Genomic DNA, 24526 nt, shown 5'->3' with positions numbered 1-24526 from the left:
GAGGTCCTTGCTGGATGAACCCCATAGAACAGAAGATGGTAGAGGAATCAAGCCAGGCTTCACAGTCTCAAGGGCAGTTGCTCTCTGGGTCTTTTAATTACCCCATAAAGGATGGAAGGAGTGTGAAAAAATCATTTTGTATCATCAGTGCTAGATAAGGAAAATGGCCTAGATATTCAGTGCCTTGGTTTTCTTATAATGGGAACATGGCAGATTCTCTGATCTATAAATGGCATTAAGTCATTAAAATGCTTTGATTTACTGTCTGAAACAGAGTGATCATTCTATAAAATACTTTGATGCTGGTGGTGAAATTGTTCATATTCGTGAAGATTTATAAAAAAAAAAAACGGTGCATGGATTCCTTGAGGATGAATTTCTACCTCATTCACTCCAACATTCTAGTCATTTCATTTACTGCAACATAGTTTGCTTGGGCCTCAGGGCTGCGGACCATGCCGTTCCCTCTGCAGGGTCTCTCAGGTCTTAAACTTTCCATAGTGGCCTCTTATTCAACAGTCATGTTTCAACTCAAGTGACACCTCAGAGATACTGTCCTAGTTTCATTTCTGTTGCTGTGATAAAATATACTGACATAAAACAACTAAGTGAGAGAGAGGTTTATTTCAGGCTACAATTCAGGTTACAGTCCACCATTATTGGGAAAAGTGGGTGCAGGAACTTCAACAGCTAGTCATGTCATGTACACAGCCAAGAGCAGAGATGAATGCATACATGCTGGCTTGTGTGCTTGTGCTTGGTTCTGTTACACTACTCATCGACTTTAGTACTTCTGCCTATGGAATTGTGAACTGAGTCCTTTAACTTCAATTAATTTAATTAAGACAACCCCCCAATAGAAAAAGCCATTGGCTAGCCCATCATAGACAACACTTCTTCACTGACACTCTTTTCTTGGTAACTCTAGCTTGTGTGAAGCTGATGACCAAAGTTCACCATAATAGATACCCTGCCTAACTTTTCATAAATCAGATCTCATCCCTTAGTCTCTTCTACATAGTTTTAATTAAATTTTCCCTATCTGTCAAGGTTGTTGTCTGCTTACAAGTCTACTTAGTCTAGTTCCCTACTACACACCCAGAGTATTCCTGCACCAGTTGTTTAACAGATATTTCTTAGCCTTGATGGAAAGTTGATTGATGGGTAGCAAGAGAACCCACCCCACAAAATAAAATAGTTCAAATAGCATCAGTCAAAGAGCATACTCCATGTTTCAAGATGGGGAAATTCAAAACAAACATCACACAGAAGAACAGCATTGACTTTATAGAAACTGAATCTCCTCTTTTGTTTTTCTTCACCATTTTTCTCAAAGGGAAAGCAAGAAGAAAGGGTATCTTTGGATGTTATAGTCAGTTTCTTTCACTTAAGTAAAATCCAAAATTTGAGTGGAAGAAAAGCCACACATATTTTGGATGTGACTTGTGTGTACAAAACACACAAGTACAGCTCATTACTTCCATCCTTTCTTCAGACCTGGGAAATGAAGAGTCTCCTCTAAGCTACAGGACATTTGTATTTCTTATAACACAGTTACCTGCTGAGTTCTGCTAGTCTTGCTTGGTACTTAGACAAAAATCCTGAAAATTACTCAGGGGTATGTACATGTTCTACAGATGTTTAAACTATCAATTAAAGATTAGAGAGGCAATCTTTAATCTGTCAGAGGACCAAAGTCCAGTTAAGTAATGGTTTGGACAGAAAAAAGATCATTTCAAGCCTATCTTTCCTGACCAGATTACGTGAAATTGCTCTAACATTTAAATAGTTGTTTTACAGTCAGATGTGATTTATATTTTTAAATGTTTATATTGTGTTATTTTAATTTCAAATTTCAAATTTTTATAGGCAATGGACAACTTAGCAGAAAAATGTTATCCATTCTTTCTAGCTCTTCATGCTGTGAAGCAACCTGTTTTACTGTTTCAACCTGTGTTTGTTCTGTTTCAATTGTGCAGAAGGAAACAGTTTTGGCACCTTTAAAAATCAAAGATCTATCACTCGCCAGGACAGCATAGCAACTGCACGAAGGGGAATCACGAGGAATAGCAAAAAGCTACAGTGCTTCTAAAATCTTAGCGGGTTTATGGATCACCTAGGAATTTTGTGAAAATGGAGATTTTTTTTCTGGGTCCTCTGTCTTGAATGGAGTCCAGGACTCAGTGTTTCTGATGCACTGTGGGTGACACCAACACCATTAGTTCTTGGTGTTTACAAATGATACTGCTGAAGACTTAAATAAAAATCACCTGACAGCATTTAGTATTTGCATTAGAAATGACATCAAACCCATGCTGTTATTCTTAGTTTGCAGAAACAACTGTAAGTCCTTCAAGTCCCATCAAGACAGGGGACCTATTTCTGTAGTCCTTAAGTCAAACTAACCATATGACTAGCTTTGGTCATTAGCTTACGAAGCAGCATTTGCTAGGTCATGTATACTGAGAACAAAATAAATGCTGAGAGATCTCTGTTGCTGTCCTTCTGCCTGCAGTCCAATAGGACTGTACCTGAGTTTACTTGCTGGAGAACGCAACACTGGGGAAGAGAACACTCACCCAATCTCTGGCAATCAAAGATGGCTAATTACCTCCAACTACCATCCTTGAGTGAAGTCATCCTGGATCTTCCCATCTCTGGCAAACACTTGTGTAAACAACACAGATGACCCCAGTGAACCAGCCCCTAAGGAAGATAACCTCAGTCCCTACACAGAAATTGGAGATAAACAAAATCATTATTGCTTTAAGGACCCCACGCTGGGATATTTTGCTTTGTTGTTGTTAAAACTGTAGGCAGTTAAGATCTTTGTGCTTAGGAGTCCCTTTCCTTCTTGCCTTAAATCTCTATATTTTTGTTTTACTGTTAAATAATGAAAATTAATATAAATAATTATTGAAATAGCATTTCATCCCTTTTTAAATATCATAATTATGTTCCCTTTTTTTCTTATTTTACAACCCTGAAAACATGGACAGCTTTGTTAAATAGTATAACAACTTTCTCCTTCATAGGAGAAATCTCAAAATTTCTTTTCAATAAGTTTTAGATGTTTCACATTCTTCTGCCAACAGGACAAATATAGTCCTCTCTGTTGAACTACATGTCTAACCCCTGCCTTGTTTCATATCTGAGAAGGTGGCATAAGGTCTACCTATAAAGGGACACTCTCAGCCTGAGAAGAGACATCTGTGAGAAACCCTCTTGGGGCAGGATACATTTAGCATCATCCCATTATTGACAGAGTTTTTCAGTGGCCAATACCAAGTCTACATGCTTCTTTTTCTTGGTTTATCCAATCAGACATCTCCCCAAGGGTTGGTGACTTTCATCATTTGAATTGGTTCATAAACCTATTGAGCTGAACTACATTTTTTCTTATGCATTCCGCTGCATGAAATAACACTAATAATAGCTCCATAGTTGTGCTTACATATAAAGGGGCAATAATTAAACTCTCCCTCATTTAGCTTCCATTGCCTTGTGTTCTTCAGGGTTGGGAATTATCAATTTGTTAAAAAAGGCTCTACTTTTATCTAGAGGCATTCTGCACACCGAGTAAACCCTATCTTAGTAGAAGAAAACTTTTGTTTTAGGTATAATATTTTGTTAAAATAAGCAGTGTGTAGGTACAATAACTACTTTTCTCACTGCTGCAATGAAGCCCCCGAGAAACAGAGCTGGAGAGAGGACTCAGTGGTTAAGTGGTTATTGCTTCTCTTCTAGAGGACCATGGTGTAGTTCCATATACCAGCATCAGGTGGTACACAGCTACATGTAACTTCAGCTCCAAGGGATCTGATGCCCCCTTATGGCCTTGGAGGGCACTCACTCACACATGGCATATACATAAACTCACATTTTTTTTACATACTATACACATAAATACAACAAATCTTAAAATCAAAACACCCTGGGCTGGATAGTTGGCTCAGTGGTACAGAGCACTCGTTATTGTTGCAAAGGACCAGGATTCGATTTCCAGCATGCACATGGAAATACACTATCTCCCTCAGGCACTAGGCATGCATGCAACTGTCCATCCAGGCAAAACTGTGATTTTGCAAAAAATAATAAAAATAAATAAAACAAATAAACAAAACAAAAAACACCTGATGAAACCAACTAAAAGGAGGAAGGGTTTATTTAGTGGTCACAGTTTAAGACGGGTCTTCCCAGATCTATACTACTGCCTGAATTGAGACTTCTGGCTGTGTACCATTCCTATTTAATCTTTCTTGCTAGTGCTTTGTCTCCCCTCTGACCACTACAATCGCCAAGCACTTCCCTGTGTAGCATCTATTCAGACCTTACATCTATTTAGACTACTCTCTCTTAGCAAATGGGGTGTGCTTCATGCTCTCCATCGCCTCTCTTCTATCCGCAAGATACACGTTTATTGAAACCATCTTAAATTATTTCTCAGAGGAAAATGTCACTTGAAAGACCATCATTTCCACTGCAGAACAACCATTGCCTCTGGCCTGCCCTGTCCATCTTCAGTGCTAATCCATTCAGACCTATGTATTCTCGCACTTTAACAGATAGGGTGGCCTCCAAATGCTCTCCTTGCTTCCAGTAGCCTTTGTTTGCCCTTTTTGTTTACAAACATCATCAGAATTGCACTTCTTCCACCTATATTTTGGAACTCAAATGCCAGATGGAAAGTCTGCTCAACCAAGCTCTAAATCCACCATCCAGTCTCTTGGCTCTTTGCTCTCTTCTCTTTCACATCTATGGGAATGGGTACCCACACTCTTTGTACCCCAGTAGATCCCAGAGTTTTGTCGGTTTTTCCCACTAACTGGAGTTATCTTGTCCCCTTGCTGACCCTGGTAATCCACACCCCAGTTTCTCCCTGTCCCCGTGCACTCACTTGCACGCACGTGTGTTGTGCTTGTTCCTCTGTGTGAGTACACACATGCCATAATGCTCCTGTATAGCTTGAAGAGCCAACTTCCAGGTGTTGGTCCTTGTCTTCTTTCCAGTTTCCTGCGGCAGGGTCTCTCAACTGAGGCTTGGTATGCCAGGCTAGCTTGCCTATGAACTTTGGAAAATTCTCCCATCTCTGCCTTCTACCTCTCTGTAGGGACACACTGGGATTGTAGATGCTTATAATATGACTGAGTTTTATGTGAATTCTGGTGATCCAAGCGCCCTGCCCCAGGACTGCACAGGGAAGCACATTTACTTATAGAGCCATCTTCCCAGCCCTCTTTTTCCCCTCTGAGTTGAGTGTCTCTACCTGGCCTTGTTCAATTATCTAGATAAATCTCTCCAACCACAGTCATAGTTTATATCTTTGCCACAGCATAAACCATGCAGTTTTGGTCCACAGCTCTCCTCAGTTTCAAGGACCAGAGAAAGCATGGGCCATATTTAACTTACAGCATATTCTCAGTTGACTCTTCACTTAACCTAAAACAGACTAAGAAAAAAAAACACAGCAGAAACATTTGATAAATGATTAAAAAGGCATTCTCTGTGGAAGATTAAAAAGCAGTTCCTGAGAAGGGAGACAGTTTGCAGGAAGAGATAAAGTAATCTGAATATACTGGAATTCCATAGAGTGTGTTGCTTATGGATGCTGGGTGCAAGGAATCCCATAGAAAGTAGATACATGGAGGAAACCATGCATAAATGGCATAAGCCTGTGTGACCCCATCAGGAAAAATCTGGGCCTTCCAGGTTTAATACTGTTGCCTATCTCCCAAGGTAATATGACCAATTTTCTATATTTACTTCAGGTACCTTGGGCTACTTGTTAGGTAAATAATCAAATCAGTTAATATACTCAGCTCAACAGGCATGTCTGTGAACCAGCAAGTACACCAGACTTCCCTAAGAAAGACACAGACACATTATCAGATTATGTGATAATCTCCACATCATGTGCATAGGGTCCCTCATATCTGCCTCATTACATATACAGGTAGAAAGTAGAGAATCTTCAAATTAGCAAAATAGTCGGTCTGTTCCTGAGGAGTTTCATTTTGTTTTACATTTATTTACTTATGTTGTGTGTGCATTGCATGTGTGTGTGTGTGTGTGTGTGTGTGTGTGTGTGTGTGTGTGGCAGGTTCTCTCTTTTCACTATGTTGACCTTAGGGATCAAACTTAAGTTTTCCAATTTGGTCATACACACCCTCACCTCCTCAGACATCATGTTAATCCTTTCTTAGCCTATTGTAAGTAATACAGTATTAGAAAATTTTTGATCAACAACACATTTGTGAGAATCACTTGGCTGCTTTGTTAATAAAAGTCAGGACAATCAGAAGGAACTGAAGGTCCCAAAAGTCCAACCGTCTTTATGCAGTGAGAATTTCTTTCTCAGGATTGAGTGGAAAACTGGGTGTCAGAAAGGATAGTTGCCAGGGGTCAAGAACACACAGACAGAGTGTTCAGTCACTCCTTCAGCTAGTTGGAGAATGGACAAAGGTGTGTTTCATTGTGTGCTCTATAGGGGTTTCTGAAAGAGAAGAGAAAGCAGAGAAAGAGCTGCTGGGGAAGAAACATGCACAACCTTCCAGAAAGATAACTGGGAGCATACACTGACAATGCTTTCAAAAATCCCCCACTCTTTGAACACCAGTTCCATGGCTAGAATAAAAGCATGAGGTCATGTTTCCTCAAGTGTGCAAGCTCCATACATACAACTGTATTATCACAGCATATTTCACAAGGCCCTAAAAAGAATAACAAGCTAAGCATTGAGCAAGAGGAGACAAATTCATGTACAAAATATCTCCCAGACTCCATGGTTCATTGCTGGTTTTAGTTGCCTTACTTGTCACTATCAATTGAGTTTTTCAGCTTGAATTCTCTAATTTTTGTTTTTATATAATAAATACCTACAAAAGGAATATACACGTAGCACAATAGTGTTGGTCAGTGCTTAGAAATGGACCAATGTAAGTGAACTTTTTTTTTCCTGGAACGACAGCTCTTAAACACCTCTGCCTGTCCTCCCCTCACGAACCCCTGCTGTCCTGTTCCTTCTATGATTGGAAGTCTGGAGAGACAAGATAGAGTGTTGCCCTTAGATCAGTCACCATGGAGTCGAAGTCTTATATCAGATGTCAGAACATCATCAAATCCTAAGGATGAAAGGCAAAGGCAAACTGGCAGAAAGCCCTATGAATGCTTAGTGTCTTCCCTATACTGATTATAGAATCAAGCCTTATCAGAATGCCTCCTCTGAAGGAGGCCATGATAGACATAGACCCTGTACTGCATGCTCTCAATACCTAATAGGAGAAACGCAATGCAGTTGAGTAAGTTTGTTTGACCAAACTCTACCACCAGGATTGAATTACAACTTAACATTTTTGTTCCTTCCATTCCTCAGTTAGAAAACTAAGGAATCAATTTGATTCCTTAGAAAACTAAGGAATCAATTTGATTCCTTAGAAAACTAAGGAATCAAATCAAACCAAAATGGGTTTCCATTTCTGGTTAGGGTTGGACAGTTCTCCAACATAATGCTTCTCAAATTTTTTGTTTTGTTGGTTTTATTTTTGTTTGTTTTCCTTTCTTCCTCCTTCTCTTCTTGTAATAGGGTCTCTTGTATCCTACAGATGGCTTTGAACTGGATATGTAACCAAGGGTGACCATTAATTCCAGTTCTTTCTGTCTTTACCATTACAGATTGGCACTACCCACATCTGCTTTACCTGATATGAGGGACAGACACCGGGGCTGCATGCATCCATGGCAAGCAACCTGCCAACTGAGTTACTTTCTCAGATACGTTTCCCATTTAATGAACTTCTTGAATTGTTTAGGTGTTATGAGTAAATTCTGGGATTGAGGAAGCCCCCAAATCCTGCATTTCTAACAAGTTCTGAGTTTACTTGTCCCAGCTTGTTGTTGTGAGTCATAGCTTTAACAGGCATCATCTCAATAAACTCCCCCAAGTATCCTTGCAGGTAACCATCCTGTGACCTATTTGACTGACAATGAGAATGGCATGTGTAGAGTCACAGTGACAAAACAAAACAAGTTCCAAATGGTGGCTCATGCCTACAATTCCAGCACTAGCGAGGTATAAGTGGTCACGAGTTTTAGGCCATCCTGAGCTACAGAAGGAGCTCAAGTTCAGGCTGGCTACATATGAAAACATTGTCTCAAAACAAAACAAAATAAACTAATGAGCAACAATGGAAATAGCAGAACCGGAATTCTAACTGAGCCAATTTTTCTGTTTTGTTTTGACTTTAAGATATTCAACAGTCTTTGCTGTTCTAAAATGGCCACTTTGTAAATGATTGCCACACTCATATAGAATGACTAGGACCAAGAAATTAGTTCAAGTAAAAAGATAATACAGTGGTAAAGAATGAGGGACCACTCTGCATGGGATAGGGGAGGATGGAGATCAGTTAAGCAATCCTAGACATTTGATCTTTACATTGAAGGTTAGAACAAAAGTCACCAAATAGAACATGAAATAAAAGGTCCACCTAACATTTCAAAACCCAGTCCATAAGCCATCACTGAACGGACTCATAAATAGGCCCAAGATATCAGGGCACTCATACTTACTTAGTTTATTAGCATTATTGAGTTCATGCATTGAGAACAACAGGGCCTTTCTTATTAATACTCCTATTGCTATCTTCTTTCAAGAGAAGCAGACAGTCTGATCAGAAGGGACTCCCCCTTTCTAATTTGTTTTCCCTAAGTAGACCTCCTGAGAGAAGTCTGAGTGTCCTCATCCCTGGGTTCCACATGCATCTGTGGTGACACTCCACATAAAGTACCATCTGTGTGGTGCACGCCCAGAGGAACAAAGAGGTTAATTCTCTCCTTTTGAAACTGTGACTCCCACCCTCCCCCAGTTTCTCTAAGTGTTTCCTTTTAAAGAAAAGCCATGGTTCACTGCTACTGGAAATTAAAGACAACAGCAGAAAGATCAAGGTCCAGGCTGGTACCAGCAATGACAGAACATTAAAATCGCTATTTTAATTTCTCTTTCCTTGAACATTGACAAAGCCTATTGAAGGAAAGACAGCTATAACACAGATTAATTTCATAAAGTGTGTGTGTGTGTGCATGCATGCGTGTGTGCATGTGTGTGCGTGTGTGTGAGTGCTCATCGCCACAGGTGTACAGAGATGTCAGAGGTTGATATTGAGATATCTTCCTCAATCACTTCTCTTATTCTTTGAAATAGGGTCTCTCGCTGAACCTCACTGTTTAATCTAGACTGCCTGGCCAACAAGCTTTCTGGATCCATGTGACTCCAGTGCCAGTGACTGGATTACAGTACACATCCCTACATCTGGCCAATACATGGGTGCACATCGCCACATCTGGCCAATAGATGTGTGTTGGGGTTCTGAATTTATGTCTTCAAGCTTGCCTCTAACCACCTTACCCACTCAGTCCCCAGCCCCATTTCAGAATCTTTCTACTCGTAACTTGTAGACTCATACACTTTGAACTTAATTGAACAAATTGGAAGTGGCTTTCAGTTTAGCTGAAAGGACTGACAATGATAATTAAAACGACTCCCTCCATCTACATCACAACATGAAGCACCAGGAAAACATGAGCAGGATTATTAGGTAAGGGTTGCTTTATAAGTTTGAGGAGAGAAAGAATAACAAACTAGCTTTTTTTTTTTACAGGCTATACTTCTAGCTTCTCCAACTACACAAAGCTTTCTTTCTTCTACCTCTCCACCAGATTTGCCTTGACAATCAGAATCATACCCTAAACACCCCAGACTTCTTTCTGATGTGCTAAAATAATATTTTTAGCACTTACCCTTTTTGACAACAGACTAGAGAGCCAGGCTTCCACTCACAAACCAATGGTTGCATGTTGGTTTTAGATTGTATGTTTGATGCATACCTAGATTCTAGAATTGATGGTATATTACTTCAACAAGATTGACCCTATCTCCTACCTTACACAAATATGCCAACTATCAACAGGGATTTTAAGGTATGCAGAACACTACTCTCCTGCTACCCAACAAATGAAGAATACAATGGGCAACATAAATCTGTGGTTATCCTTAACAAAGAACTTGACCAAGAATATGGTGGTCACATTACTACTTGATGGGTTAAGCCTTCTCATAAGACAGGCAAAGAGGAAAGACAGGCAAAAATAACTGAAGGTAAGTACATTTCTCCCGCATTTATGTATCTTGGGTGCTTAGAAGAATGAAATGAAAATTTGTGAAAAACAGCCATATCAACTTGCTGTGGTGACTCAAAAGTTGTCGTTTCTCAACTCAACTTTGCTGAAACACTTGATTCATGTTGTTCTTATTTAACCTAATTTGCATTGATTTAATCAGTGCTGGTATGCTTTAAATACATAATAAATTGGGATTCTGCAACTCAGAAGACTTAGAATAGCTAAATTTCAATAAAGCTCATTTCAATCTGTTAATGTATACAGCTCTGCCAAGGGATTTAAGAGGATAGAAAAGATACAACTTGCCACATTAGAGGTGAGAAGGGCTTAAAGAAACCACGCAGACAAAATGATTTGCAGCATAATAGCATGAAAAACTATATATATATATATATATATATATGTATAAATATACATGTATATATATTTCTTAATTACAGCCTAGAAGCATCTTCTACACTTTGAGTGGCACACTTAGAAGAAAACAAATGCGGTGCATTTAATTTTATTCTCTTTCTTTTTTGCTAACACTCAACTCTTCTCTGCTTCTCTGTACCAGCTCTACAAATCAAGTGACATCCAAAGTAGGACCTCTTCTTGCCCATTTGGCAGCCTCTCTCATCCTTTTGCCAAGCTGCATGCATTATAAGGATTTTCTTCCTAGCAGCCATGGGGATTGGGTGCCTTATGCTCACAGTACTTGCTGAATGGCTGGCCACTGTTTACCCCTGCTTGTGCCTGCCCAGCCCTGCTCCTCCAACCCTTTAGAGTTTATGGCTCAATCAGTCGGCATGCTGTCAGAAATAATTGTTTTGGCAAGGGGTAAAACCACTTGATGATGAAATTGTTTCTCTGTCTGTTAAAGTGCTCTGCAGCAACTCAGAAGTGCCAAGGGCCCAGTCCAGAGCTGGGTTGAAGGCAGAGTGAGGACCAGTGACCATCTAGACTGGCAAAGGAAGAACACAGCTCTGAGAAGGAACGGCAAAGATCTATCTGTGTCAATAAGAAGGTGTACGACCTTGAATAATCTCCAGATGTCTCTGGCCTCAGTTTCGTCATGTGCAGAATGGAGAGGGTTGATTTTCTAATGTCTCCTTAGCTCCTAAGGGAGCATGTGATGTCTAGGACATTTCAGATTTGTGTACTTTTCAATTAAATGATGCATCTTGGAGATGAATGACCACGGCAGAGCTCAGAGGAATACAGAATGGAATGATTCATACCCTTGTTCATATGACTTTTCCTGAAAAGTGCCACCTGCCTTTGGTGACCTCAGTTCTAACATTGGTCTTTTCACTTTTGTTGTTAAGGGCCAATCTAGTGACTTGACCAGTAATTACTTTACCTGGTAGATCTCCCAACACACCATCATTCCCAGCAAAGTAACAGAGACAGGTAATGCCCATTTATTTAGAGTTCATGAGAGGCAGAAATGACAGGAATGCAAAAACAATAAAATGCCTTAACTTGTGACTTCCCACGACGCAGGCTTACTAGTCATCTTTGAGGATGTTGTTGCTCTTTTTTTGTTGCTGTTGTTGTTTTGTTCTCTTTTAAACAGATAATCACAGGTCTCTGGCAATAGGATAGCTTACTTATAGACCAGTTGTGACTGGAGGGTTACTTAATTGCTGTATGAACTCCTATCTATGAAGGATTGAGGGTAGACAATTTGGCACGGGCTTTCTCTGGTATTCAGGACAGGAGCATTATTCTGAACAGTCACAAAGCTGAATTAGAGATGAGGGGATGAGAAAAAGGCTTCCTTATCTTTAAACTACCTCATCTCTACATATTTTCTAGTACATTCTCCAAGGGTTAGACGCAATCACCGTGCACAGCACATGTCTGTGTTAGCCTCTCCCATGCCAAACAACAGCATCTTTATCCCTATGGACAGAGTGTAGACTGGGTGAGCCTCGTGGGATCTCCAGCAGTCTCTCTGTACACAGGTTGAATCTGTTGTAATGCAACCCTTTCTCACTGTCAGGACTCAGACGGTTTCTCCAACAGAGTGGGCTAAGAAAGCATTCCCTCCACCCCTAAAAACGGCCAACTCAATGTTGAAGGCCAGTGTTGGCATATTGGCACATGGAGGAGAGGGGAGGGGAGAGGAAGGAGAGAGGAGAAGAGGAGAGAGAGACAGAGACTATCAGAGTCAAACCCCAAATTACTGCCTTTTTTTGCCTCCTCCCAAGTTGCTTTTTGGAAAGCAAAGAAACAAATGTTGATTGCTATACAGAGCCCTACGTATCTGTTACACGTAGGCAGTTTAAAGGGTGTGTGGGGAGGAGTACATCCCCAAAGAAAGGTTGGGGGGCGGCGAATATGCCAGTCCCTCATTTGGATATATCTTGTCAGTGATGATGTTTCTTACCCCATGCCGTCTTCTTTTCTCCCCTCCCCGCCCTGAAATATAGACCAGGAAAAAAAAAGAAAGAAAAAAGCTGAGAGTGTTTGTCGTTTCATCAAAGAACATATATTACTTTAGCGGTTTGGTTAAAAAAAATGTTGGTTTTCTGCCCACCCCTTTTCAATCTGCCGGTGTCGGAGGTGCTCGGAGAAGACGCACAATCGCGAGCAGCTTACGACACTCAGTGAGCAGTCGGTGCCGGTGCAGGCTCGCACACACTCCTCGGCGGAGGGAAGGAGTCGAGCGCTGCTCTGCGCTCCGCAAAGCATGAACCGGCCAGGTTTCCGCAGCTGCCTAGGACACGAATGGCAGGCGTTCTCCAACCGGGACACCAAGGTGGCTGCGATCCGAGGTGGTCATTGCCGATGACATTCTCCAGACTGTCAAATCTTCGGGAGTCTCGAGCCCCGAGTTTGGAGTTGATTTTTTTCTCTCACCCCCCCACCACGTCACAATCTCAACTGCAGAGGAAAAAAAGGGGGACCAAGGCAGGAAGGCGAGAAGCCCAGGCTCCCGGCACGTAGTTGGGAAACTTGCGGGTCCTAGAAGTCGCCTCCCCGCCTCGCCGACCGCCCCTGCAGCCCCGGAGCGCAGCAGCAAAGTGAGACATTGTGCGTCTGCCAGATCCCCGGGCCGCGGAGCAGGGCTGCCTCGGGAAACACAGAGGGGTCTTCTCTCGCCCTGCATATAATTAGCCTACACACAAAGGGAGCAGCTGAATGGAGGTTGTCACTCGCTGGAAAAGGGTGGGTAAGACACTTTTTTAATTAAATTCTTTCCAGAAGAAAAAAAAATTTTCCTCCCTTTTCTTTGCTGCCGCATCTAACATGGACTGCATTACCCCGGCTTTGATCTTTCCGTGACTGTGAACTTTGTATGCTGCCCGGCTTTCTGCATGCTTAGAGGTGAACGTGTGGCTCTGGGGAGGGGGGGTTCCTTCTGCATTTCTCTATATTGATTTGATTTTTTTGTCCCTCTCTCCCTCCTCCCCCTCCCTCCCTCTCCCTTGGAATAAAATATGATATAGATTTCTGACCCAGCGCTTCCAATGGACATTCTCCAGTCTCTCTGGAAAGATTCTCGCTAATGGATTTCCTGCTACTCGGCCTCTGTCTACACTGGCTGCTGAGGAGGCCCTCGGGGGTGGTCTTGTGTCTGCTGGGGGCCTGCTTTCAGATGCTGCCCGCCGCCCCCAGCGGATGCCCGGGGCAGTGTCGGTGCGAGGGGCGGCTGTTGTACTGCGAGGCGCTCAACCTGACCGAGGCGCCCCACAACCTGTCCGGCCTGCTGGGCTTGTCTCTGCGCTACAACAGCCTCTCGGAGCTGCGCGCCGGCCAGTTCACGGGGTTAATGCAGCTCACGTGGCTGTATTTGGATCACAATCACATCTGCTCGGTGCAGGGGGACGCCTTTCAGAAACTGCGCCGAGTTAAGGAACTCACACTTAGTTCCAACCAGATCACCCAACTGGCCAACACCACCTTTCGGCCCATGCCCAACCTGCGCAGCGTGGACCTGTCCTACAACAAGCTTCAGGCTCTGGCTCCGGATCTCTTCCACGGGCTGCGGAAGCTCACCACGCTGCACATGCGGGCCAATGCCATCCAGTTTGTGCCGGTACGCATCTTCCAGGACTGCCGCAGCCTCAAGTTTCTAGACATTGGATACAATCAGCTCAAGAGTCTGGCGCGCAACTCTTTCGCTGGCTTGTTCAAGCTCACGGAGCTGCACCTGGAGCATAACGACTTGATCAAGGTGAACTTCGCTCATTTCCCGCGCCTCATCTCTCTTAATTCGCTCTGCCTGCGGCGGAATAAGGTGGCCATTGTGGTCAGCTCTCTGGACTGGGTTTGGAATTTGGAGAAAATGGACTTGTCGGGGAACGAGATCGAATACATGGAGCCCCACGTGTTCGAGACCGTGCCGTACCTGCAGTCTTTGCAGCTGGATTCCAACCGCCTCACCTATATAGAGCCCCGTATCCTCAACTCCTGGAAGTCCCTTACAAGCATTACCCTGGCCGGGAACCTGTGGGACTGCGGGCGCAATGTGTGTGCCCTGGCCTCCTGGCTCAGCAACTTCCAGGGGCGCTATGATGCTAACTTGCAGTGCGCCAGCCCAGAGTACGCACAGGGCGAGGACGTCTTGGATGCTGTGTATGCTTTCCACCTGTGCGAGGATGGGGCCGAGCCTACCAGCGGCCACCTCCTGTCGGCCGTCACTAACCGCAGTGACCTAGCGCCCCCCGAGAGCTCGGCCACCACGCTGGTGGAAGGCGGGGAGGGGCTGCACGATGGCACGTTTGAGCCCATCACTGTGGCTCTCCCCGGCGGCGAGCACGCTGAGAACGCTGTGCAGATCCACAAGGTGGTCACGGGCACGATGGCTCTCATCTTCTCCTTCCTCATCGTGGTCCTAGTACTCTACGTATCCTGGAAGTGTTTCCCAGCCAGCCTCAGGCAGCTCAGACAGTGCTTTGTCACGCAGCGCAGGAAGCAGAAGCAGAAACAGACCATGCATCAGATGGCTGCGATGTCTGCCCAGGAATACTACGTTGATTACAAACCCAACCACATCGAGGGGGCCCTGGTGATCATCAACGAATACGGTTCATGTACCTGTCACCAGCAGCCTGCGAGGGAATGCGAGGTGTAACTGGCCCAGTGGCTCTCAACCCATGCGCTACCAAATACGTCTGGGCATCCGGGCGGGCCAGCAGGCACCAGGACGGGTCTCCTCTGCGCACTGATGTGTTGACTAAAACTGTACGGGGATCTCTCCCAGCCAGAGACTTGACATTTTAGCTTTATGTGTCTTAAAAACAAAAAAAAAAAAAAATAAAACACAACAAAAACCCCACCCCATAATCTTCAGGACAGTCTGTCTTAAATTTCATATGAGAACTCCTTCCTCCCTTTGAAGATCTGTCCATATTCAGGAATCTGAGTGTTAAAAAAAGGTACCAATCATTGATTTTTTTTTTGTAAACTAAAACGTTTAAAATAAAATAGCATTTACAGTTTCTACAGGCTGGTGGAACCTGAATGACTGCTACCTGTCTTACTGGGGAAGCAGTGGTTAAATTTCCTTGGAAAGTAGATGGGACTGGAAGTGAGGGGTCTTGGCAGGTGGGAAAAAATTCAAGAAATCATGGAGCAAACATTTTAGATTCTATTTGAAATGATAAGAAGGGCAAATGAGAAAAGATTATCACTGTAATTGTTCTGGTAATATATCTCTGTGGATAAAAGAAAAAAGTCAGGAAGGCTCTTCATAGTCTGAGGACTGGGCTAAGACATCTAGCTGCTTTAAAGTGATGGGTGAGGCATGATTGGGGCATCATTTCTAGGCCTGTAAGGCAGAGATCAGAGATCTTGGCAAGATCCTTGCAAATAGCTTTTAAAAGGCAATGCCTGACAGTTTATCCTGCGAGCAAGGAACATTTTCCCCCCTTAAAATAACCACCTTCCAAATCAGCACAAAATTTCCCACCAAATGCTATTTGGTCTTTTGATCTTAATTTTCCTGTGTCTTTTACTCTCCAGAATTAGTAGCAATCTGTGCCCTTTATCATGCCCTCCCATGGCAGAGAGAGAGAGAGGGAGAGAGAGAGAAAGAGAGAGAGAGAGAGAGAGAGAGAGAGAGAGAGAGAGAGAGAGAGAGAATATGAATATAAATATCGCAACATTCAATACTGAAAGACAGTCTCTTTGGGAGTTAGGAGTAGCAAGCTTCAGCTTAGGAGTTTCTGTGGGGAAAGAGGAAGCCCTGAGTCAGGAATCCCCCTTGGGTAATGACTTGGGGTGAGAAAATCCAGGTCCTGACTTGGCAGAACAGTCTTGCAGGTGAGGTGGGAGATAACCCTCTTTATGCTGCTATTTGTATAATACTGACATGGGAATGATTTGTTAAAACAGAACAAGAATGCTGCCACCTTTCAGATGCTCCTTTTATGTGGTGTGTGCTTTCCCTGTTTTTTCACTTTAAAAAAATGTTAATATGACTGACAGCCTCTCCCTACCCTTCAAAGGCTTCTAAGGTCCTTCACTGACATTTTATTCATTTATTTTTATTGAACTAAAGAGTGAGGAAGTGGGAGTAGTGGCAGTTGGGTGGGTTCTGGGAAGGGCAAAAGAGGAGGAAGGAGTGTATTGATGGATAGTATTTTTTTAACCACTTAACAATGTAATCAGATGTTTGATTGGAACACACTGTCACAGAAAGCCGATAACAACTGGACCCTGTTTCCCATGTTATCGTTCTAACTGATACTAAAGCATGACATCCCCCCCCCCTTTTTATCCCCTGCCTTTCTTTCAAGAGATAAGTACAAATAGCAGGAATCAAGATAGGGGGGTGCTGGTGGTGGTGAACACATAACCCAATCTCTCAAAGTGAAAATGTATCCAATTACTAACCTAAAGAGGAAAACCCCACTTTGTCAAATGCAGAGAAGTATTAGCAGAACGTTTCCTTGCTAAACTATGGATTGGTGGTAGATTCATCTTCTACCTTTGAAGAAACCAATATGCTTAAATTATGGCTTACAGAAGACTCCTTCTAGAAAAATGTTTTGCAAATCTTTAACATGTTAATCCTTAGAGATAGTTGTGCACATCACCACCTTCCTCTCTCTCTCTCTCTCTCTCTCTCTCTCTCTCTCTCTCTCTCTCTCTCTCTCTCTCTCTCTCCCCTCTCTCCCACACAGCTCAAATCTGACATCTGATCAAGAAACTTCTCCTCAGTCTGCTTATAATAACAAGACTTTATAAACATACTATGTTCCCAACACTCCTTCAGGTGTGAATGTTTTGGAAGACAGATGTTTTGTTTGATAACTTTATGGATGGGTTTAGGATTCCATTTAAGCACAAGGGTGTTGAATTTCTTTTGTAAACAGATTAACCCTGAGAAGGTAGGAGTAGGAATGTGCCTCATATCGGCAATTGAACTTTTACCAAGAGCACTTCCTCTGGCAGAAGCATGACGTTTGCTTTAGTTTTTGTCTTAAATTACAGCACTATGGCCACTGAAGTAGGGTCCCTATTAACTTTATATCTTCACAGGGAGACTACAGGAATCCAGTACCACATGCTGTTCTTCTTTCTTAGTGCACTAAATGATAGTGTTGGTCTGCTTGGAAGAATTTTGCTTCTAGAAGCAAACCTTTGTGGAAGACAGGAGAACTGCAGTGTTCCTCTGTCCCTTTTGCATTGAAATCTAGTTTGCTTCTACCCTAACACTTGCTCCCCAATTTCTTTTTTTTCAGCATAGCTGGAAGAGAGGGCATAATCATGTTTGGTTTTCTGCTGCTCCACTATTCTTGTGGTAAAATATGTATTGAGGACATCTTTAGACCCTGTAAATCAAATAAAGAATCTTTAGAAAGAAAGATAAGACATTAGGTATTTTCTGAGCAAATCGTGTGTGGCCAGCTAAGTTTTACTGTTCATATTTGTAGGCAGGAAAGAGTATCTCCCCACACACAAGGATTTCACTCACGTATCTACCTGGTTCAATGCCTCTGGTTTCTTAGAAGGGCAGAAGGAGAGATAAGATAAACATAAAGGAGAGTGGTGGTTTTAACTAAGGTTTTTTGATACTTGCAATCTTTTATTCCTCAAATTAATTAAGCTTTCAGCTTTAAAAATTTTTCTGTGACCCCTCTAAGCAAACTGTTACACATTTAAAAGGGAATCTATTTTTCAAATATGTAGAACTTTTTGTCCTCCCTATTTTTTTCCCACAGAGGCTGCTAATCTCATCTTGTGCTCTCTGTAAAGAGTTCAAGGCCACAATCATTTCTCATCCTGGGCATCGTGATAGATTAACCTCGTCTTTCATTATTTTTCGAGCTGATTAAGGTTCAACAATGGTATTGGGGCATTTACAAAAATACTTACAGAGTAAGAAAAAAAGTGTTTTCAAATGACGAATGGCATTCTCTCATAATGGTTCTAGCCCCAATAGATTCTGAGGTTGCGTCAGAAAGGTGGACTAAGGAAAACTCATTTTGGACCTACATGTAGAGGAGAGGCAGCTCCTGACTCTTAGACTTCTGTCTGCATAATAGGACCAGCTGCCTCACAGAAAACTACACATTCTGTACACTTTAATGTTCCTATCACAAGAAAACATGATTCAAGGGAAAGGCTAAACAGACATGCATGTTTAAAGTATTCTCCCAAGCTACTCAGTGTGTAAGAGCACCTCACCTTTGCTCCCCACTCTGAGAGAGGCACACATTTGGTGTGACTTAGCATCAACAACACATTTATGAGAATGTGTAAATAATTAGAGGGGCAAACAACACTTGTTATTCTTCCCCAGATTTCCAAGCAACTGCACACATATCATTGGCAGGCTTTGGGGCCACCTGTGTTTCTGATTGGAATTAATCGAGTTGTCAGCAAGTTTGATGCTGTTCTATCTAGCATAGCCAAGTGACAATGGGCACCCCTGGATCATAGACTCTGGTGAAATAAAAGTCATCAGATGCTTCTTCTTGGAAGACATGATGGAAAGACCAGAATATTTTGTACCTGTGTTTGAGAATGAGTATCAGAATGCTTCTTCTTATCGTGATGACAAGAATCCACTGGATTGGTGCTTATGTTAGTTGGGTTGAGTTGGTCAGTAATGGACTGTCAACCTCCACAAATTTAGCTAGAATATGACTATTAAACATATTCTACAAGTATATATTGAAAAGAATTGAGAGATACACCTCTCTATATCTCTCTATCTATATGTATGTTTATACTTCCCTTATAGAAGTACACACACATACATACATATACAGTTTTTTATACAAGATAACATAAACCTACACACATATACATATACACAGAACAATTTTACACAACTATTGTCTGCCACTAATTACTCTCCTTCTCCTGTAATAAAGTTGCTATTTGGAGAAGAATGTGATAAAAAGGAGACACAAATAAAAAAGGACTGACATTGGTTGATGGTATTTTCAAATACTATCCCTGAGCTGGTTCAGGATTGGCAGCTGGGTCTCCTCTAGACCCCTCTTCTCACAGTAGAGTATATGCCTGCTGTCTGTCTAGGGGTTAGAGATAGAAATGACATCACATTCTTTTTGGAATATACTTACTTTAAAATTTTAAAAAATGTTCCTGCTGGTATCTGCTTGCTTTATTTCCCTGTGAAATTCAGTAAATATAATTCTGATTTATGTCTGGCAATGACAGTCATCTCCTAGGTAGACATAATTCCTGAATACCTTAGGGGTTTTTGTTTGTTTGTTTTGCGTGTGTGTGTGTGTGTGTGTGTGTGTGTGTGTGTGTGTGTAAAGGTCCTGGCTGTCAAATCCTTAATGGTTAAAACAGAGAATTAAAGGAATTGAAGAGAAAGTGAAGTGTTTTCTTGGCATGGGAGCAGGCAACCTGATATGTACAAGAAGAACCTGAGGCCTACAGAGGCTGAGAATCTTGTACAAAGTACAAAGGGTCTAACCTAGTGAGGGGTGCCAGTGTCCATTCTGGTGTTCTTTTTATTATATGGACTATTTTTCCTTGAACAATTATTTTCTCTACTCTTACACCCACCAAAGAGCCCAGACTCTAGAGAGAATATATTTGCCAATATAACCTGGTTGAATGCTGAACACATTCTTATTGAACATCATGGGTGTGGTGATCAAATGCAGAAATTTTGACCATGACCTTCTTAGATCTGGCCATTGGTAGATAAGTGATGTGGAACCCTGCCAACAGAGGGGAATTCATATATCCAGAGAAGAGTTGTGTGGTAATCACTTAATCCAATCTCTTACCAGAAGGATGGATGGAGAGAGGATAAGGGCTAGGCTTCCATCTGTTACTTTCAAGGATGCCCTCACCTTTCTTTTAAGTAATCACATGATTGTCTATGCTAGCTAATAGTTATCAACTAGAGATAAATTTGCATTTTCACAAATGAACATGCACATGTACCCAGATAGACTAACTGACTCATACACACACACACACACACACACACACACACACACACAGAGAGAGAGAGAGAGAGAGAGAGAGAGAGAGAGAGAGAGAGAGAGAGAAAGAGAGAGAGAGAGAGACAGAGAGAGAGGAATTGGTAATGTCTGTAGATAGTATTTTATTTCCATGCTTGGCTGGTATTCTACTGGCCTCTGTAGGATCGAGGTTGAAGGTACAGCTAAACGTCTAAAAATGAACAGGATGTCTTTAACGCGAAAGAACAATTTGACCCCAAATATCAAGAATGCTGGGACTGAGATACCTGGCTCCATGGTAGGAAAGAATCCTCGGACTAAGCCTGCACTAAGATGGAGTGGTCTTTCTCAGCTTTTATTTCATCTATGTATTTCCCTCTTTAAGTCTCCCCTCTCTCTTAACCAGGGAGATGCAAGTTTAAATTAACCCTCCCCCCCCCAAGTTGTTTGTTAATCAGCAAAGGACATAGTTAGCACATCCTTCCCAAAGAACATATGGTAAACCTTAAATTAACTAAGAAAAAACTAGTTGGAACCATCAACTGACCCACTTTTCCCTTTAGCAAGACCTCATTTAGGAAACATAGTAAGGAAGGGATCAAGTTAATGGTGAAAGACTCGTTTAATACAAAGGAAACCAAGAAAGTCTGATATTCCTTCCAGTGGAGTTTTGGGTCTAATCATATCCAGTCAACCTTTCTCTACATTTTCCTACCCTAACCAAGATTGCAATGTATTTGAGGCAAGGACAGGCATCAATTAAGAGAGAAAAATCAATGTGTTTACTCAGGTGAGTGGGGTGGGCATGCAAGTGAAATTCTGAGTTACCTCAGAGTTTGGAAACAGGCTGTCTGGAGCTGAAGACATTGCTCACAAATGTGTGTGGGGCTAGGGATACCAAGAGCAGAACTGACACACACATGATGGCATTGGGAGAGCACCAGATTGGTATATTAAAGGCAAATAGTTTATGTCAGAGTGATTCAGGCTAACCAGAACACATTTGCAGGGCAGTTCAAGCTCTGCAAACAACAACAACAAGAAAAACAAAAACAGAATCTAGATGTCAGGAGTTGTGGTCTTCAGACCAGATGCTATCCTTCATTTTCCAGAAAAGATAAAAAATTTGGATGCAACAAGAAAAACAAAAACAGAATCTAGATGTCAGGAATTGTGGTCTTCAGACCAGATGCTATTCTTCATTTTCCAGAAAAGATGAAAAATTTGGATGCCCATACCTTAGTAAGTCTTGTTCCCTCTGCATTTGAGAAGGATTTATGTGGTATTCCCTGAGGATACTTTCCATTCTGTACTTGGATTTCATCATTTCTCCCATCAATAAAACATGAAACAAAAGTAGTTTTCAAGTTAGTGTCATTTAACCATAAAATTAAAACTTCCCTGCGTTCCCATTCCCCAGATATTTTGATTCATCAGACTTGCCTGCATATGAAAGAGAAAGAGTAGATAAAAAATATACGTACTGAGATATATGAGCTTCAGAGAGGTAAATGGAAATTCAGAGAAAGAAAGATTGAAAAGTTCAGGTGTGTGTGGTATGTATGACTATAGATTTGTAAAATATGCTGAAAGACTTATGGAGATACCCAACCATCCATATATGAGTGCTGAGATGCAGGACTAAGACACATACCCAAAATAGAAACAAAACAAAATAGAAAGCTAAGGAATGCTACTGGAATGAGATGCATGAAGGAAAATATTTGTCAAGGATTTCTAAAATAATTTAATGTAAAGTGGCTACCATTGCGGTTAAGCAGATGAAAACATCCTATTCAAATAATAATATAGGGGATGGAGTGGAGAAAGAAGAGAAGAAACATGAAGAAATGCAAAACGGGAGAAAGAGATAAGAGGACTGGAAAGAAGAAAAGACTTTCAAGATTTGTGCTTTACATTGTTGAAGCCATCATCACTGGCATCTGAGCTAGACTAACTCCTCAACCCCATTTAGTTGTTCCTCTTCTAATCTAAGTAGTTAGCTATTTGCTTCCTCTCATTGGGAAGCCTTTTTCTCTCAGCCTGTGTGTATGGGACCACTGGGGACCTTTGGTAATAATAATGACTAGGGCTTATCTTAAAATGCTTGACTTCACAGATCTGAGGGGTGGGGAGGTTTTATAAATCTTTCTAGATGATTGAATTCACAGGTCAGCCCAGGTTAAGAATCATGGACTTAGAAGGTTTTATGATCATATGCTGTGTTGTTCAGCTATATACAAGATATATGCCTTGGATAATAACTTTGGAAGAAGATATGATAAGCCAGTAGCTAGGCTGAGTAGGGTCCTAGTTAAGCATGGAACTCCTTGTTGCCCAACTGCCCCCATTGCCTCCATCTGGTGGCAGTGATGAATTCCTAAGTACAGATCAGCTTCGAATTTATTTCTGAATCCTTGCTAGTCTAGCAAGCTCTGCTAGTGATTATGACTTTATTGAATTTCATTTTCAGAATAGTCTTACAAGGCGGACATAGAATTATCCCATTTCAAAGACATGAAGACCACGTCTGAAGGCAACATGCAGCTGGCACAAGGCCATGATTCCTGGAACTCTGCTTCTCAGCTGAGCGTCCTTACTCTTCCACATCTTCCTTTTCCCTCTGACTGATCATGCCTCTATGAGGTCAAATACCCACATCTGTCCTTCTTCTTTGAGTCCTAGGAAACACACTTGTCCTCCCTCTTAATGTGTGTCTTCCCCTCCATTTGGACACTGGCACACAGTCTCCTCTCTGCCTTTGTGTGTATCCCCATCCTCGCTGAGACTACATGCTTTCCTTTGCCACTCAAACCTCGGGGTTGGTAAGAAACATGCCCCTCCAAAATGGAAGGTTTTCAACACTTTCTTAATACCTGTAATACCAAAATACCCCTTTGTAGTCAACCCACAGCTACTAAAAGCTTTGCCACTGGCTCTTCCAAGAATGTGAAGGCAAAATCCTAATAAGACTTTGATTGATGTGAGGTGTTTATTCTACTCAGTGATTTTGACAGTTTGAACAAGAATCTTGGCGCAGGGTGCTGTGAGACAGGGGGTAACTTAGAGAAGCTGGTCTCATATTCAAAGAGCATGCAGCTAAATAACTAGGGTCGCATATATTTGTTCAATGCACATGAGCCAACCAGGTAAGTGCTCACCCAGCCCATCAGCTTCCCAGTTGTGTAAGAGTTTAAATAAAGGTCAGGGCGGAGAAACATTTATGTTCCTCCTTAAGCCAGCATCCTCTTTGAAAACTGTATTTTTTAAAACATTTCCCATCAGCACGTCTATCTTCAATTAAAAATTCTACATATGAAACTGTGTGTGGCAGGAATTCCAGCTCAGAGATATTGTGGGCGGCCTCGAACAAAAGGGAGAAGGCTCAGCAGCATTTGGAAGCTGGATTAGTCTGTCACAGAAAGGTCTAGAAAAGCCAAGTTACACACAATTAATGGAACAATACAACAATCTGTCTTCAGCTGGCCCAGGCATTCCTGTCATTTGTCCCTCAGCTGCAGAACCACGTGGGCTGTGATTTTGTGGATCTGCTCCATCATGATGGCGTTTTCAGTGAAATCTCTATTTCTAGCACTGAGACTGGGGGTTTGCTTTTTCTTTCTTTTTTCCTTTAATTTTTTTTTTTTTACTCTAACCAGAACAGTCCATTTTTGGAGCTCAGTCTCATTCTGCTAACTGCCCAGGTCATTTTTATCTCAGCCTCTCCCCTCTTTCAAAAACCATACATGTATAAAAAAAGACCAAACCACACAGGGGTGAGAGGATGGAGGATATTATAGCTGGGTTGCTCTCTATATAATAACATATCAGGCAGACCTTTTACCTTCTAATTATATTGCTCAGCTCATTCAATCAGGTAGCAGTAGTTTCTTTCATGGGGATTAAGTACATATTTATTGAAGGAGAAATGAAACCATTTAGCCTGTAAATGATTG

General features: G+C 41.9%; 2 protein-coding genes across 6 annotated transcripts in view; one reads left to right on the top strand and one right to left on the bottom strand.

The window, feature by feature from the left end:
- Ctnna2 (catenin alpha 2) overlaps positions 1 to 24526 on the bottom strand; it is a 994060-nt gene that overhangs the window by 377298 nt on the left and 592236 nt on the right. The window lies entirely within an intron of this gene.
- Lrrtm1 (leucine rich repeat transmembrane neuronal 1) lies at positions 13203 to 15286 on the top strand. Its single transcript, XM_038318878.1, has 2 exons — positions 13203 to 13335; positions 13617 to 15286. The coding sequence occupies exon 2, from the start codon at positions 13676 to 13678 to the stop codon at positions 15242 to 15244; it is 1569 nt and encodes a 522-aa protein (XP_038174806.1). The 5' UTR covers positions 13203 to 13335; positions 13617 to 13675; the 3' UTR covers positions 15245 to 15286.

Source organism: Arvicola amphibius, chromosome 2 (assembly GCF_903992535.2).
Source record: "Arvicola amphibius chromosome 2, mArvAmp1.2, whole genome shotgun sequence".
NCBI classification, from domain to species: Eukaryota; Metazoa; Chordata; class Mammalia; order Rodentia; family Cricetidae; genus Arvicola; species Arvicola amphibius.
This window is presented reverse-complemented; position numbering and strand designations above follow the sequence as displayed.